The sequence below is a fragment of the Mustelus asterias genome, unplaced genomic scaffold (assembly GCF_964213995.1).
Source record: "Mustelus asterias unplaced genomic scaffold, sMusAst1.hap1.1 HAP1_SCAFFOLD_1299, whole genome shotgun sequence".
In the NCBI taxonomy this organism is placed as follows: domain Eukaryota; kingdom Metazoa; phylum Chordata; class Chondrichthyes; order Carcharhiniformes; family Triakidae; genus Mustelus; species Mustelus asterias.
Genome location: NW_027591244.1, coordinates 84,383 through 99,434, shown reverse-complemented (window position 1 = coordinate 99,434; position 15,052 = coordinate 84,383). Strand labels below are relative to the sequence as shown.

Below are 15,052 nucleotides of genomic sequence, written 5' to 3'. Positions count from 1 at the left end.
CCAAGTTCAGAGGAGGCCAGGGTTTGTAACATACCTGGGCTGCAGGGATGCAGGAACCAATCAGGCAGGTGGTGAAGAGGCAAGGCTATTTATTTTGACAGGAGACAGCTTTGTCCAGAGTCCAGACGGTGAAAAAGTGGGGGGAAGGGGTCAGGAGCCAATTTAAATAGAGCTGTCGGAGGGGAGGCGGTGGGGGGAGCATCCGATCAGTTCCATTTCTCTTCCTGTGTTTGGCGAGGTGGGGGTGGGGGGTTGGGGGGGGGGTTGCCTATTTCTGCTGAGGATCTGCTGTGTCGGAATCAGGTTGATGAGTGCGTCAGTGGAAACAGGCCAGTAACTGCAACACAAAAAAAACAGATTTACAAACCCGGGCATATGCCTCATAGAATCCCGACAGAGCGGATGGAGGCCATTCGGCCCATCAAGCCTGCACCGACAACAATCCTACCCATCGCGATCCCCGTAACCCCACACAGTTACCCTCCTCATCCCCCTGACACGAGGATGAATTTAGCGTGGCCAATCCACCCAAGCTGCATATCTTTGGAGTGTGGGAGGAAACCGGAGCACCCGGAGGAAACCCACGCAGACACGGGGAGAATGTGCAGACTCCGCACAGACAGTGACCCGAGGCTGGAATCGAACCCGGGTCCCTGGCGCTGTGAGGCAGCAGCGCTAACCACTGTGTCACCGTGCCCCCGGGAATCGAACCCGGGTCCCTGGCGCTGTGAGGCAGCAGCGCTAACCACTGTGTCACCGTGCCCCCGGGAATCGAACCCGGGTCCCTGGCGCTGTGAGGCAGCAGCGCTAACCACTGTGCCACCGTGCCCCCGGGAATCGAACCCGGGTCCCTGGCGCTGTGAGGCAGCAGCGCTAATCACTGTGTCACCGTGCCCCCGGGAATCGAACCCGGGTCCCTGGCGCTGTGAGGCAGCAGCGCTAACCACTGTGTCACCGTGCCCCCGGGAATCGAACCCGGGTCCCTGGCACTGTGAGGAGGCAGCGCTAACCACTGTGCCACCGTGCCCCCGGGAATCGAACCCGGGTCCCTGGCGCTGTGAGGCAGCAGCGCTAACCACTGTGCCACCGTGCCCCCGGGAATCGAACCCGGGTCCCTGGCGCTGTGAGGCAGCAGCGCTAACCACTGTGTCACCGTGCCCCCGGGAATCGAACCCGGGTCCCTGGCGCTGTGAGGCAGCAGCACTAACCACTGTGCCACTGTGCCCCCGGGAATCGAACCCGGGTCCCTGGCGCTGTGAGGCAGCAGTGCTAACCACTGTGTCACCGTGCCCCCGGGAATCGAACCCGGGTCCCTGGCGCTGTGAGGCAGCAGCGCAAACCACTGTGTCACCGTGCCCCCGGGAATCGAACCCGGGTCCCTGGCGCTGTGAGGCAGCAGCGCAAACCACTGTGTCACCGTGCCCCCGGGAATCGAACCCGGGTCCCTGGCACTGTGAGGCAGCAGTGCTAATCACTGTGCCACTGTGCCCCCGGGAATCGAACCCGGGTCCCTGGCGCTGTGAGGCAGCAGTGCTAACCACTGTGTCACCGTGCCCCCGGGAATCGAACCCGGGTCCCTGGCGCTGTGAGGCAGCAGCGCAAACCACTGTGTCACCGTGCCCCCGGGAATCGAACCCGGGTCCCTGGCACTGTGAGGCAGCAGTGCTAACCACTGTGTCACCGTGCCCCTGGGAATCGAACCCGGGTCCCTGGCGCTGTGAGGCAGCAGTGCTAACCACTGTGTCACCGTGCCCCCGGGAATCGAACCCGGGTCCCTGGCGCTGTGAGGCAGCAGCGCTAACCACTGTGTCACCGTGCCCCCGGGAATCGAACCCGGGTCCCTGGCGCTGTGAGGCAGCAGTGCTAACCACTGTGTCACCGTGCCCCCGGGAATCGAACCCGGGTCCCTGGCGCTGTGAGGCAGCAGCGCTAACCACTGTGCCACCGTGCCCCCGGGAATCGAACCCGGGTCCCTGGCGCTGTGAGGCAGCAGTGCTAACCACTGTGTCACCGTGCCCCTGGGAATCGAACCCGGGTCCCTGGCACTGTGAGGCAGCAGTGCTAACCACTGTGTCACCGTGCCCCTGGGAATCGAACCCGGGTCCCTGGCACTGTGAGGCAGCAGCGCTAATCACTGTGTCACCGTGCCCCCGGGAATCGAACCCGGGTCCCTGGCGCTGTGAGGCAGCAGTGCTAATCACTGTGTCACCGTGCCCCCGGGAATCAAACCCGGGTCCCTGGCGCTGTGAGGCAGCAGTGCTAACCACTGTGTCACCGTGCCCCCGGGAATCAAACCCGGGTCCCTGGCACTGTGAGGCAGCAGTGCTAACCACTGTGTCACCGTGCCCCCGGGAATCGAACCCGGGTCCCTGGCACTGTGAGGCAGCAGTGCTAACCACTGTGTCACCGTGTGTCTACATGTCTCAAACACTTCAACAGATGATGACATTCGTTTTTGGAGTGTGCTCCCTGTTGTAATGTGAGAAGTACGGCAACCAGTTGGTGCACAGCAAGATCCCACACACAGCACTGTGATAATGACCCAGGTCATCCGCGTTCTTGCAGCGATGCTGGTTGAGGGGCAAATATTGGCCTCAGAACACTGGCAAGAATCCCCCCCCCTCACAGCCACCGACCCTCACCACACCCCCACGACCCACACCCACCGCACACCCACTCCTCTTCCAAATAGTGATCGTGGGATCCTTTACACCCACACCGAGAGTGCATCTGGGAGCATTGGGTCCAGTACTGACCCTCTGACAGTGTGGCACTCCCTCAGTCCTGACCCCCTGACAGTGCGCCACTCCCTCAGTACTGACCCTCTGACAGTGCGGCACTCCCTCAGTACTGACCCTCTGACAATGCAGCACTCCCTCAGTACTGACCCTCTGACTGTGCGGCACTCCCTCAGTACTGACCCTCTGACAGTGCGGCACTCCCTCAGTACTGACCCTCTGACAGTGCGGCACTCTCTCAGAACTGACCCTCTGACAGTGCGGCACTCTCTCAGAACTGACCCTCTGACAGTGCGGCACTCCCTCAGCACTGACCCTCTGACAGTGCAGCACTCCCTCAGCACTGACCCTCTGACAGTGCGGCACTCCCTCAGTACTGACCCTCTGGCAGTGCGGCACTCCCTCAGTACTGACCCTCTGACAGTGCGGCACTCCCTCAGTACTGACCCTCTGGCAGTGCGGCACTCCCTCAGTACTGACCCTCGGACAGTGCGGCACTCCCTCAGTACTGACCCTCTTACAACGTGGCACTCCCTCAGTACTGACCCTCTGACAGTGCGGCACTTCCTCAGTACTGACCCTCGGACAGTGCGGCACTCCCTCAGTACTGACCCTCTGACAGTGCGGCACTCCCTCAGTACTGACCCTCTGACAGTGCGGCACTTCCTCAGTACTGACCCTCTGACAGTGCGGCCCTCCCTCAGCACTGACCCTCTGACAGTGCGGCACTCCCTCAGTACTGACCTTCTGACAGTGCAGCACTCACTCAGTACTGACCCTCTGACAGTGAGGCACTCCCTCAGTACTGACTCTCTGACTGTGCAGCACTCCCTCAGTACTGACCCTCTGACAGTGCGGCACTCCCTCAGCAATGACCCTCTGACAGTGCGGCACTCCCTCAGCACTGACCCTCTGACAGTGCGGCACTCCCTCAGTACTGACCCTCTGACAGTGTGGCACTCCCTCAGCACTGACCCTCTGACAGTGCGGCACTCCCTCAGCACTGACCCTCTGACACTGCGGCACTCCCTCAGTACTGACCCTCTGACAGTGCGGTACTCCCTCAGCACTGACCCTCTGACAGTGCGGCACTCCCTCGGCACTGACCCTCTGACAGTGTAGCACTCCCTCAGAACGGTGGGGGGGAAAGGGGGGTCCGCTGCCACTTTGACTGAGATCGGTGGGGGGAGGGGGAGGGGCCCGGGATCAGTCTGGGTGGCGGGAGGGTGTGGGGGTTTAGGGGGTCAGTAATGTTGTGGGGGTGGGGCAATGTCTGTGGTGACCAGGGGGAGGCATTATTCGGCCCGGGAGGGATGTGGCAGGGAGCCGCATTCTATCTTTTTCTTTCTGCACATGCGCAGTTGGAGGCGTCGATCGGAGCTGCAGGATTTTGGGTGCGTTAAGCCCCGCCCACAGGCTTCAGCAACACGATTCGAAATCGCTGATATTTCTTCAGGCAGAATGCGTATGGGGGTGACTGAGAATGGGTCTAAAATGTTCGGATCTGAAACACTCCCAGTTTCAAGTCCGCCTGGCACTTAGAATCAAAATGGTAAAATTGGGCGATTTTCCTGTCGTCCTCACCCCGAAGGCCGGAAAATCCCACCTGTGGTCAACGGACCTTTGCATCGTCTGTGTCCCGCCCGCTACGATTCCCGAGTCGGGCGGGACAGGAAGATTTTCCCCTCAGAGACGACGTGGAATCTGAGACTCCTGCCCCTCGGGGCTGAGGGGGGGGCTGGGGTTTGCGAACCCCAACCTGCATCGGACGCCAATGTTACCAACCGACCCTGCGCTGGCATCTCTGCCCTGCCTGACTGACTCTCGAGCAGGGAGGGCAGGGAGGGGCATACGATCAAAGCTCTGGATCCCGGTAAAATGCCAATGCTACGGCAGACACAATGACCAGAATTTTACCGGCACGGTCGCCCAGGTTCTGAGGGCGGGCAAGTCTCGGAGAATGGCCTCTCCGTCGGCCTTGGGTGGGATGGTTCGAATCTCGGGTGGATGTGCCGGTAAAATCCCACCCACTTCAGCCTTCAACACCATTATTCTGACGAAACCCATCTCCAAACCCCATGGCCTGGGCCTCGGCTCCTCCCTCTGGATCCTGAACTTCCTAACCCACAGACCACAATCAGTAAGGATCGGCAACAACACCTCCTCCACGATCATCCTCAACACCGGTGCCCCACAAGGCTGTGTTCACAACCCCTTACTATACTCCTTATACACCTATGACTGTGCGGCCAAATTCCCCTCCAATTCTATTTTCAAGTTTGCCGATGACACCACCGTAGTGGGACGGATCTCAAACAATGACGAGACAGAGTACAGGAATGAGATAGAGAATCTGGTGAACTGGTGCAGCAACAATAATCTCTCCCTCAATGCCAACAAAACGAAGGAGATTGTCATCGACTTCAGGAAGCGTAAAGGAGAACATGCCCCTGTCTACATCAACGGGGACAAAGTAGAAAGGGTCGAGAGCTTCAAGTTTTTAGGTGTCCAGATCACCAACAACCTGTCCTGGTTCCCTCATGCCGACACTATAGTTAAGAAAGCCCACCAACTCCTCTACTTTCTCAGAAGACTAAGGAAATTTGGCATGTCAGCTACGACTCTCACCAACTTTTACAGATGCTCCATAGAAAGCATTCTTTCTGGTTGTATCACAGCTTGGTATGGCTCCTGCTCTGCCCAAGACCGCAAGGAACTACAAAAGGTCGTGAATGTAGCCCAATCCATCACTCAAACCAGCTTCCCATCCATTGACTCTGTCTACACTTCCCGCTGCCTCGGAAAAGCAGCCAGCATAATTAAGGACCCCACGCACCCCGGACATTCTCTCTTCCACCTTCTTCCGTCGGGAAAAAGATACAAAAGTCTGAGGTCACGTACCAACCGACTCAAGAACAGCTTCTTCCAACCGACTCAAGAACAGCTTCTTCCAACCGACTCAAGAACAGCTTCTTCCCTGCTGCTGTCGGATTTTTCAATGGACCTACCTCGCATTAAGTTGATCTTTTTCGACACCCTAACTATGACTGTAACACTACATTCTGCACTCTCCCGTTTCCTTCTCTATGAATGGTATGTTTTGTCTGTATAGCGCGCAAGAAACAATACTTTTCACTGTATGTTAATACATGTGACAAGAATAAATCAAATCAAATCAAATCAAAATGCTTGTCTCGAGGGCACTCACTCTCAGCTGACGGCCACCATCGAGAAGGTCACGCATCTGCAAGGGTTTCATTCCGTCGCTGTAGCCTCCTCGCGCCTCCCTGTCAGAACTGGCTGTTGAACGTGTCAATGAAGTCCAGAAAGTCGAATTTCTCCAGGTGCAGGGCTGAGAGGAGGAAGATGCGGGGGAAGTTGACACCGATAGCCTGCAGCTTCTTGGCGAAGTGCTTGCGGATTTCCCGCAGCAGGTCGGCCTGGGTGAAGTTTGGCTGCTTGGTGCTGCGGACGTAGATGTCGATCTTGGTGCGCACAAACAAGAAGGTCTTGCCCATCTGGAGGATCTCCTTGGCCAGGTAGATGACCTCCTCCTCCAGCCGCGAGCTGGTGGTCAGGATGAAGAAGTCGTAGGAGCGCAGGTCCACCTTCTCCAGGTAGGCATGCTGCTTGACCTCACTGGCCTCGATGCCCGGCAGGTCCCACAGGAGGACCCGGGGATTGGCCGGGTACAGGTAGGAGCGCGGCAGGCCCTTGCATCTGGTCCCCGGCGCCTCCGTGCTGGACTCCTCCACCCCCTCGATACCCCGCATGGCATTGACCAGGGTGCTCTTCCCAGAATTCAGTGGGCCAGTCACCGCCACGTTGATGTAGCGTTTCAGGGAGGATGTTGGGGTTTTCCTGAGGCTGCTCTTGCGCACGCACGGGGCAGGCTCCTCCTCCGCCATCTTGAAGTAGGAGAAGATCATGTTTTTGAGTGACATGAACATTTCGTAGAAGAACATCATCATTTCCTGAGAGAGCGAGAGAGAGAGGAACAAAGTGAAAAGATCCGAAGCCCGTACCAATCAGCTCCACAACAATGTAGTTTCACAAAATATCAATCAGGGTTTCACTGGATGTTAATTCAAGATTAATTAGATATTAAATAGAAATAAATTGAACCTGAAACTAAACTATTAATTAGGGGTTAATTATACATTCATTGAAGATTAATTAGATATTAAATAGATATAAATTGGACCTGAAACTAAACTATTGATTAGGGGTTAATTATACATTCATTGAAGATTAATTAGATATTAATTTAATGTTAATTGAAGATTAATTTGATATTAAGCAAATGTCAACGGAATATTTAAAAAATTAATGTAATTGAACATTATATATTAATCAGATATTATAGATTATTAGATATTATTTAAATAATAATTGATATTAATGATTCATTATTTTATATTAGATATTAATTAGACAGTACTTAATTAATTAATTAGACAGTAATCGATATTAATTAGATGTTCATTCGATATTAATTGTACATTAATGAATGTTAATTAGGGGTTAATTAGTTGCGAATTGAAGATTAATTGGACGTGAATAAAATATTAATTAGAGATTGGGTTTGTATTTGTATTTGTTGGAATTTAGAAGGCTGAGGGGGGATCTTATAGAGACCTGTAAGATAATGAAGGGGCTGGATAGGGTAGAGATGGAGAGATTCTTTCCACTTAGAAAGGAAGCTAGAACTAGAGGGCACAGCCTCAAAATAAAGGGGGGTCAGTTTAGGACAGAGTTGAGGAGGAACTTCTTCTCTCAGAGGGTGGTGAATCTCTGGAATTCTCTGCCCACTGAAGTGGTGGAGGCTACCTCGTTGAATATGTTTGAATCACGGATAGATGGATTCCTGATCGGTAAGGGAATTAGGGGTTATAGGGATCAGGCGGGTAAGTGGAACTGATCCACTTCAGATCAGCCACGATCTTATTGAATGGCGGGGCAGGCTCGAGGGGCTAGATGGCCTACTCCTGCTCCTATTTCTTATGTTCTTATTAATTTGGGATTATTTGGACGTTAATAAATATTAACTAAGGATAAATTAAATCTTAATTGGGAACAATTGGACATTATTAAATATGAATGAGGGATTAATTAGATATTAATTTAAAAATAGACATCAATATAATATTAATGAGGAATTAAATGTAAATTGTGATTAATTGGAACTTAATAAAATACTAATGAGGTCTTAATTAGATGTTAATAGTTATGAATTAGTCATTAATCAAATATTAATTCATAATTAATTAGATATTAATTTGATATTTATTTTACATGAATATATTTTAATTCGGGATTTATTAAATGTTAATTGGGATTACGTGTATATTCATCAAATAATAATTATTGATTAATTAGATATTAATTCTACATTTATATACTAAAATGTGATTATTTAAATGTTAATTGGGATCGAGTGGACGGAAATAAAATATTTATCTGGGATTAATTAGATATTAATTGCACAATAATAAACTATTCATTAGGGATTATTTAAATGTCAATTGGTATTAATTAGAGATTAATAAAATATTAATTAATGATTATTTGGGTTTAATTAGACATTAATATATCTTAATGAGATATTAATTATTTATGAGTACATATTAATAAGATATTAATTATTATTTAGGCAATACTTATTAGATATTAATTAGATAGTAATTTTATGTTATGAGATATTATTTAGGCAGTAATTGTACATTATTAGATATTAATTACATATTATTGTACATTACTATATACTAATTAGATGTTATTTAGGCAATAATTGTGCATTATTATATATTAATTAGACAATAATTGTTTATCATTAGGGATTATTTAGGCAGTAATTGTACATTATTAGATATTAATTATATATTATTTGGACATTACTATATACTAGTTATATATCAATTAGACATTAATTGTATATTAATTCTATATTAATTAGTGATTGTACATGATTAGATATTAATTCTATATTAATTACAGTGATTGTACATGATTAGATATTAATTCTATATTAATTACAGTGATTGTACATGATTAGATATTAATTCTATATTAATTACAGTGATTGTTCATGATTAGATATTAATTATATATTAATTACAGTGAATGTACATGATTAGATATTAATTATATATTAATTACAGTGATTGTACATGATTAGATATTAATTACACATTAATTACAGTGATTGTACATGATTAGATATTAATTATATATTAATTAGTGATTGTACATGATTAGATATTAATTCTATATTAATTACAGTGATTGTACATGATTAGATATTAATTATATATTAATTACAGTGATTGTTCATGATTAGATATTAAGTATATATTAATTACAGTGATTGTACATGATTAGATATTAATTCTATATTAATTACAGTGATTGTACATGATTAGATATTAATTCTATATTAATTACAGTGATTGTACATGATTAGATATTAATTATATATTAATTACACAGTGATTGTACATGATTAGATATTAATTCTATATTAATTACAGTGATTGTACATGATTAGATATTAATTCTATATTAATTAGTGATTGTACATGATGAGATATTAATTATATATTAATTACAGTGATTGTACATGATTAGATATTAATTATATATTAATTACAGTGATTGTTCATGATTAGATATTAATTATATATTAATTACAGTGATTGTTCATGATTAGATATTAATTATATATTAATTACAGTGATTGTACATGATTAGATATTAATTATATATTAATTACACAGTGATTGTACATGATTAGATATTAATTCTATATTAATTACACAGCGATTGTACATGATTAGATATTAATTCTATATTAATTAGTGATTGTACATGATTAGATATTAATTCTATATTAATTACAGTGATTGTACATGATTAGATATTAATTATATATTAATTACAGTGATAGTACATGATTCGATATTAACTCTATATTAATTACACAGTGATTGTACATGATTAGATATTAATTATATATTAATTAGTGATTGTACATGATTAGATATTAATTCTATATTAATTACAGTGATTGTACATGATTAGATATTAATTCTATATTAATTACAGTGATTGTACATGATTAGATATTAATTCTATATTAATTAGTGATTGTACATGATTAGATATTAATTATATATTAATTACAGTGATTGTACAACATTAGATATTAATTATATATTAATTAGTGATTGTACAAGATTAGATATTAATTATATATTAATTACAGTGATTGTACATGATTAGATATTAATTATATATTAATTAGTGATTGTAAATGATTAGATATTAATTCTATATTAATTACAGTGATTGTACATGATTAGATATTAATTCTATATTAATTACAGTGATTGTTCATGATTAGATATTAATTATATATTAATTACAGTGATTGTTCATGATTAGATATTAATTATATATTAATTACAGTGAATGTACATGATTAGATATTAATTATATATTAATTACAGTGATTGTACATGATTAGATATTAATTACACATTAATTACAGTGATTGTACATGATTAGATATTAATTATATATTAATTAGTGATTGTACATGATTAGATATTAATTCTATATTAATTACAGTGATTGTACATGATTAGATATTAATTCTATATTAATTAGTGATTGTACATGATTAGATATTAATTATATATTAATTACAGTGATTGTACAACATTAGATATTAATTATATATTAATTAGTGATTGTACAAGATTAGATATTAATTATATATTAATTACAGTGATTGTACATGATTAGATATTAATTATATATTAATTAGTGATTGTAAATGATTAGATATTAATTCTATATTAATTACAGTGATTGTACATGATTAGATATTAATTCTATATTAATTACAGTGATTGTTCATGATTAGATATTAATTATATATTAATTACAGTGATTGTTCATGATTAGATATTAATTATATATTAATTACAGTGAATGTACATGATTAGATATTAATTATATATTAATTACAGTGATTGTACATGATTAGATATTAATTACACATTAATTACAGTGATTGTACATGATTAGATATTAATTATATATTAATTAGTGATTGTACATGATTAGATATTAATTCTATATTAATTACAGTGATTGTACATGATTAGATATTAATTATATATTAATTACAGTGATTGTTCATGATTAGATATTAAGTATATATTAATTACAGTGATTGTACATGATTAGATATTAATTCTATATTAATTACAGTGATTGTACATGATTAGATATTAATTCTATATTAATTACAGTGATTGTACATGATTAGATATTAATTATATATTAATTACACAGTGATTGTACATGATTAGATATTAATTCTATATTAATTACAGTGATTGTACATGATTAGATATTAATTCTATATTAGTGATTGTACATGATTAGATATTAATTATATATTAATTACAGTGATTGTACATGATTAGATATTAATTATATATTAATTACAGTGATTGCTCATGATTAGATATTAATTATATGTTAATTACAGTGATTGTTCATGATTAGATATTAATTATATATTAATTACAGTGATTGTACATGATTAGATATTAATTATATATTAATTACACAGTGATTGTACATGATTAGATATTAATTCTATATTAATTACACAGCGATTGTACATGATTAGATATTAATTCTATATTAATTACAGTGATTGTACATGATTAGATATTAATTCTATATTAATTACAGTGATTGTACATGATTAGATATTAATTATATATTAATTACAGTGATAGTACATGATTCGATATTAACTCTATATTAATTACACAGTGATTGTACATGATTAGATATTAATTCTATATTAATTACAGTGATTGTACATGATTAGATATTAATTCTATATTAATTACAGTGATTGTACATGATTAGATATTAATTCTATATTAATTACAGTGATTGTACATGATTAGATATTAATTCTATATTAATTAATGATTGTACATGATTAGATATTAATTATATATTAATTACAGTGATTGTACAACATTAGATATTAATTATATATTAATTAGTGATTGTACAAGATTAGATATTAATTATATATTAATTACAGTGATTGTACATGATTAGATATTAATTATATATTAATTAGTGATTGTACATGATTAGATATTAATTATATATTAATTAGTGATTGTACATGATTAGATATTAATTATATATTAATTAGTGATTGTACATGATTAGATATTAATTCTATATTAATTACAGTGATTGTACATGATTAGATATTAATTATATATTAATTACAGTGATAGTACATGATTCGATATTAATTCTATATTAATTACACAGTGATTGTACATGATTAGATATTAATTATATATTAATTAGTGATTGTACATGATTAGATATTAATTCGATATTAATTAGTGATTGTACTTGATTAGATATTAATTCTATATTAATTACAGTGATTGTACATGATTAGATATTAATTATATATTAATTACAGTGATAGTACATGATTCGATATTAATTCTATATTAATTACACAGTGATTGTACATGATTAGATATTAATTATATATTAATTAGTGATTGTACATGATTAGATATTAATTCTATATTAATTACAGTGATTGTACATGATTAGATATTAATTATATATTAATTACAGTGATTGTACATGATTAGATATTAATTCTATATTAATTAGTGATTGTACATGATTAGATATTAATTATATATTAATTACAGTGATTGTACAAGATTAGATATTAATTATATATTAATTACAGTGATTGTACAAGATTAGATATTAATTCTATATTAATTAGTGATTGTACATGATTAGATATTAATTATATATTAATTACAGTGATTGTACAAGATTAGATATTAATTCTATATTAATTACAGTGATTGTACAAGATTAGATATTAATTCTATATTAATTACAGTGATTGTACATGATTAGATATTAATTATATATTAATTACAGTGATTGTACAAGATTAGATATTAATTCTATATTAATTACAGTGATTGTACATGATTAGATATTAATTATATATTAATTAGTGATTGTACATGATTAGATATTAATTATATATTAATTACAGTGATTGTACATGATTAGATATTAATTCTATATTAATTACAGTGATTGTACATGATTAGATATTAATTATATATTAATTACAGTGATTGTACAAGATTAGATATTAATTCTATATTAATTACAGTGATTGTACAAGATTAGATATTAATTATATATTAATTACAGTGATTGTACATGATTAGATATTAATTATATATTAATTACAGTGATTGTACATGATTAGATATTAATTCTATATTAATTACAGTGATTGTACAAGATTAGATATTAATTCTATATTAATTACAGTGATTGTACATGATTAGATATTAATTATATATTAATTAGTGATTGTACATGATTAGATATTAATTATATATTAATTAGTGATTGTACATGATTAGATATTAATTATATATTAATTACAGTGATTGTACATGATTAGATATTAATTATATATTAATTACAGTGATTGTACAAGATTAGATATTAATTATATATTAATTACACAGTGATTGTACATGATTAGATATTAATTATATATTAATTACAGTGATTGTACATGATTAGATATTAATTATATATTAATTACAGTGATTGTTCATGATTAGATATTAATTATATATTAATTAGTGATTGTACATGATTAGATATTAATTATATATTAATTAGTGATTGTACATGATTAGATATTAATTATATATTAATTACAGTGATTGTACATGATTAGATATTAATTATATATTAATTACAGTGATTGTACAAGATTAGATATTAATTATATATTAATTACACAGTGATTGTACATGATTAGATATTAATTATATATTAATTACAGTGATTGTACATGATTAGATATTAATTATATATTAATTACAGTGATTGTACATGATTAGATATTAATTATATATTAATTACAGTGATTGTACAAGATTAGATATTAATTATATATTAATTACACAGTGATTGTACATGATTAGATATTAATTATATATTAATTACAGTGATTGTACATGATTATATATTAATTATATATTAATTACAGTGATTGTACATGATTAGATATTAATTATATATTAATTACACAGTGATTGTACATGATTAGATATTAATTATATATTAATTAGTGATTGTACATGATTAGATATTAATTATATATTAATTAGTGATTGTACATGTTTAGATATTAATTATATATTAATTACAGTGATTGTACATGATTAGATATTAATTATATATTAATTACACAGTGATTGTACATGATTAGATATTAATTATATATTAATTAGTGATTGTACATGATTAGATATTAATTCTATATTAATTACAGTGATTGTACATGATTAGATATTAATTATATATTAATTACAGTGATTGTACATGATTAGATATTAATTATATATTAATTACAGTGATTGTACATGATTAGATATTAATTATATATTAATTAGTGATTGTACATGATTAGATATTAATTATATATTAATTACAGTGATTGTACATGATTAGATATTAATTATATATTAATTAGTGATTGTACATGATTAGATATTAATTATATATTAATTAGTGATTGTACAAGATTAGATATTAATTATATATTAATTACAGTGATTGTACATGATTAGATATTAATTATATATTAATTAGTGATTGTACATGATTAGATATTAATTATATATTAATTAGTGATTGTTCATGATTAGATATTAATTCTATATTAATTACAGTGATTGTACATGATTAGATATTAATTCTATATTAATTAGTGATTGTACATGATTAGATATTAATTATATATTAATTACAGTGATTGTACATGATTAGATATTAATTATATATTAATTACAGTGATTGTACAAGATTAGATATTAATTCTATATTAATTAGTGATTGTACATGATTAGATATTAATTATATATTAATTACAGTGATTGTACATGATTAGATATTAATTGAACATTATTATTCTGCACAGAGTGATGTTTTGTTGAGTTTTGGGCCTTTTCTCTGTGTTGAGCTCTGGGGGCTGAGCGGCCTTCCCGCTCTGGCTCTCTCTCCGCCCCATTTTACGGTGCGGCCGGGCGGGTTCTCCGCTCAGTCTGGGCCCTACCTCCATGGTAACCCCGCCCTGCCGCACCGCCCGCCTCCCCGCCCGCCAGCGCCGCCCGCCTCCCAGCGACCGTAAC

The 15,052-nt window shown here is 37.8% G+C and overlaps 1 protein-coding gene across 1 annotated transcript in view; it reads right to left on the bottom strand.

Moving 5' to 3' along the window:
- Nucleotides 1-73: 73 nt before the first annotated feature.
- Nucleotides 74-15,052, bottom strand: part of LOC144488116 (interferon-inducible GTPase 5-like) — a 30,433-nt gene continuing 15,454 nt past the window's right edge. Inside the window, exons 2-3 of the mRNA XM_078206135.1 lie at nt 5,947-6,712; nt 74-337 (exon numbers count right to left, since the gene is read on the bottom strand). Coding sequence (XP_078062261.1) covers nt 6,029-6,712 — 684 coding nt within the window. The 3' untranslated portion in view covers nt 74-337; nt 5,947-6,028. The remainder of the gene's footprint in view (nt 338-5,946; nt 6,713-15,052) is intronic.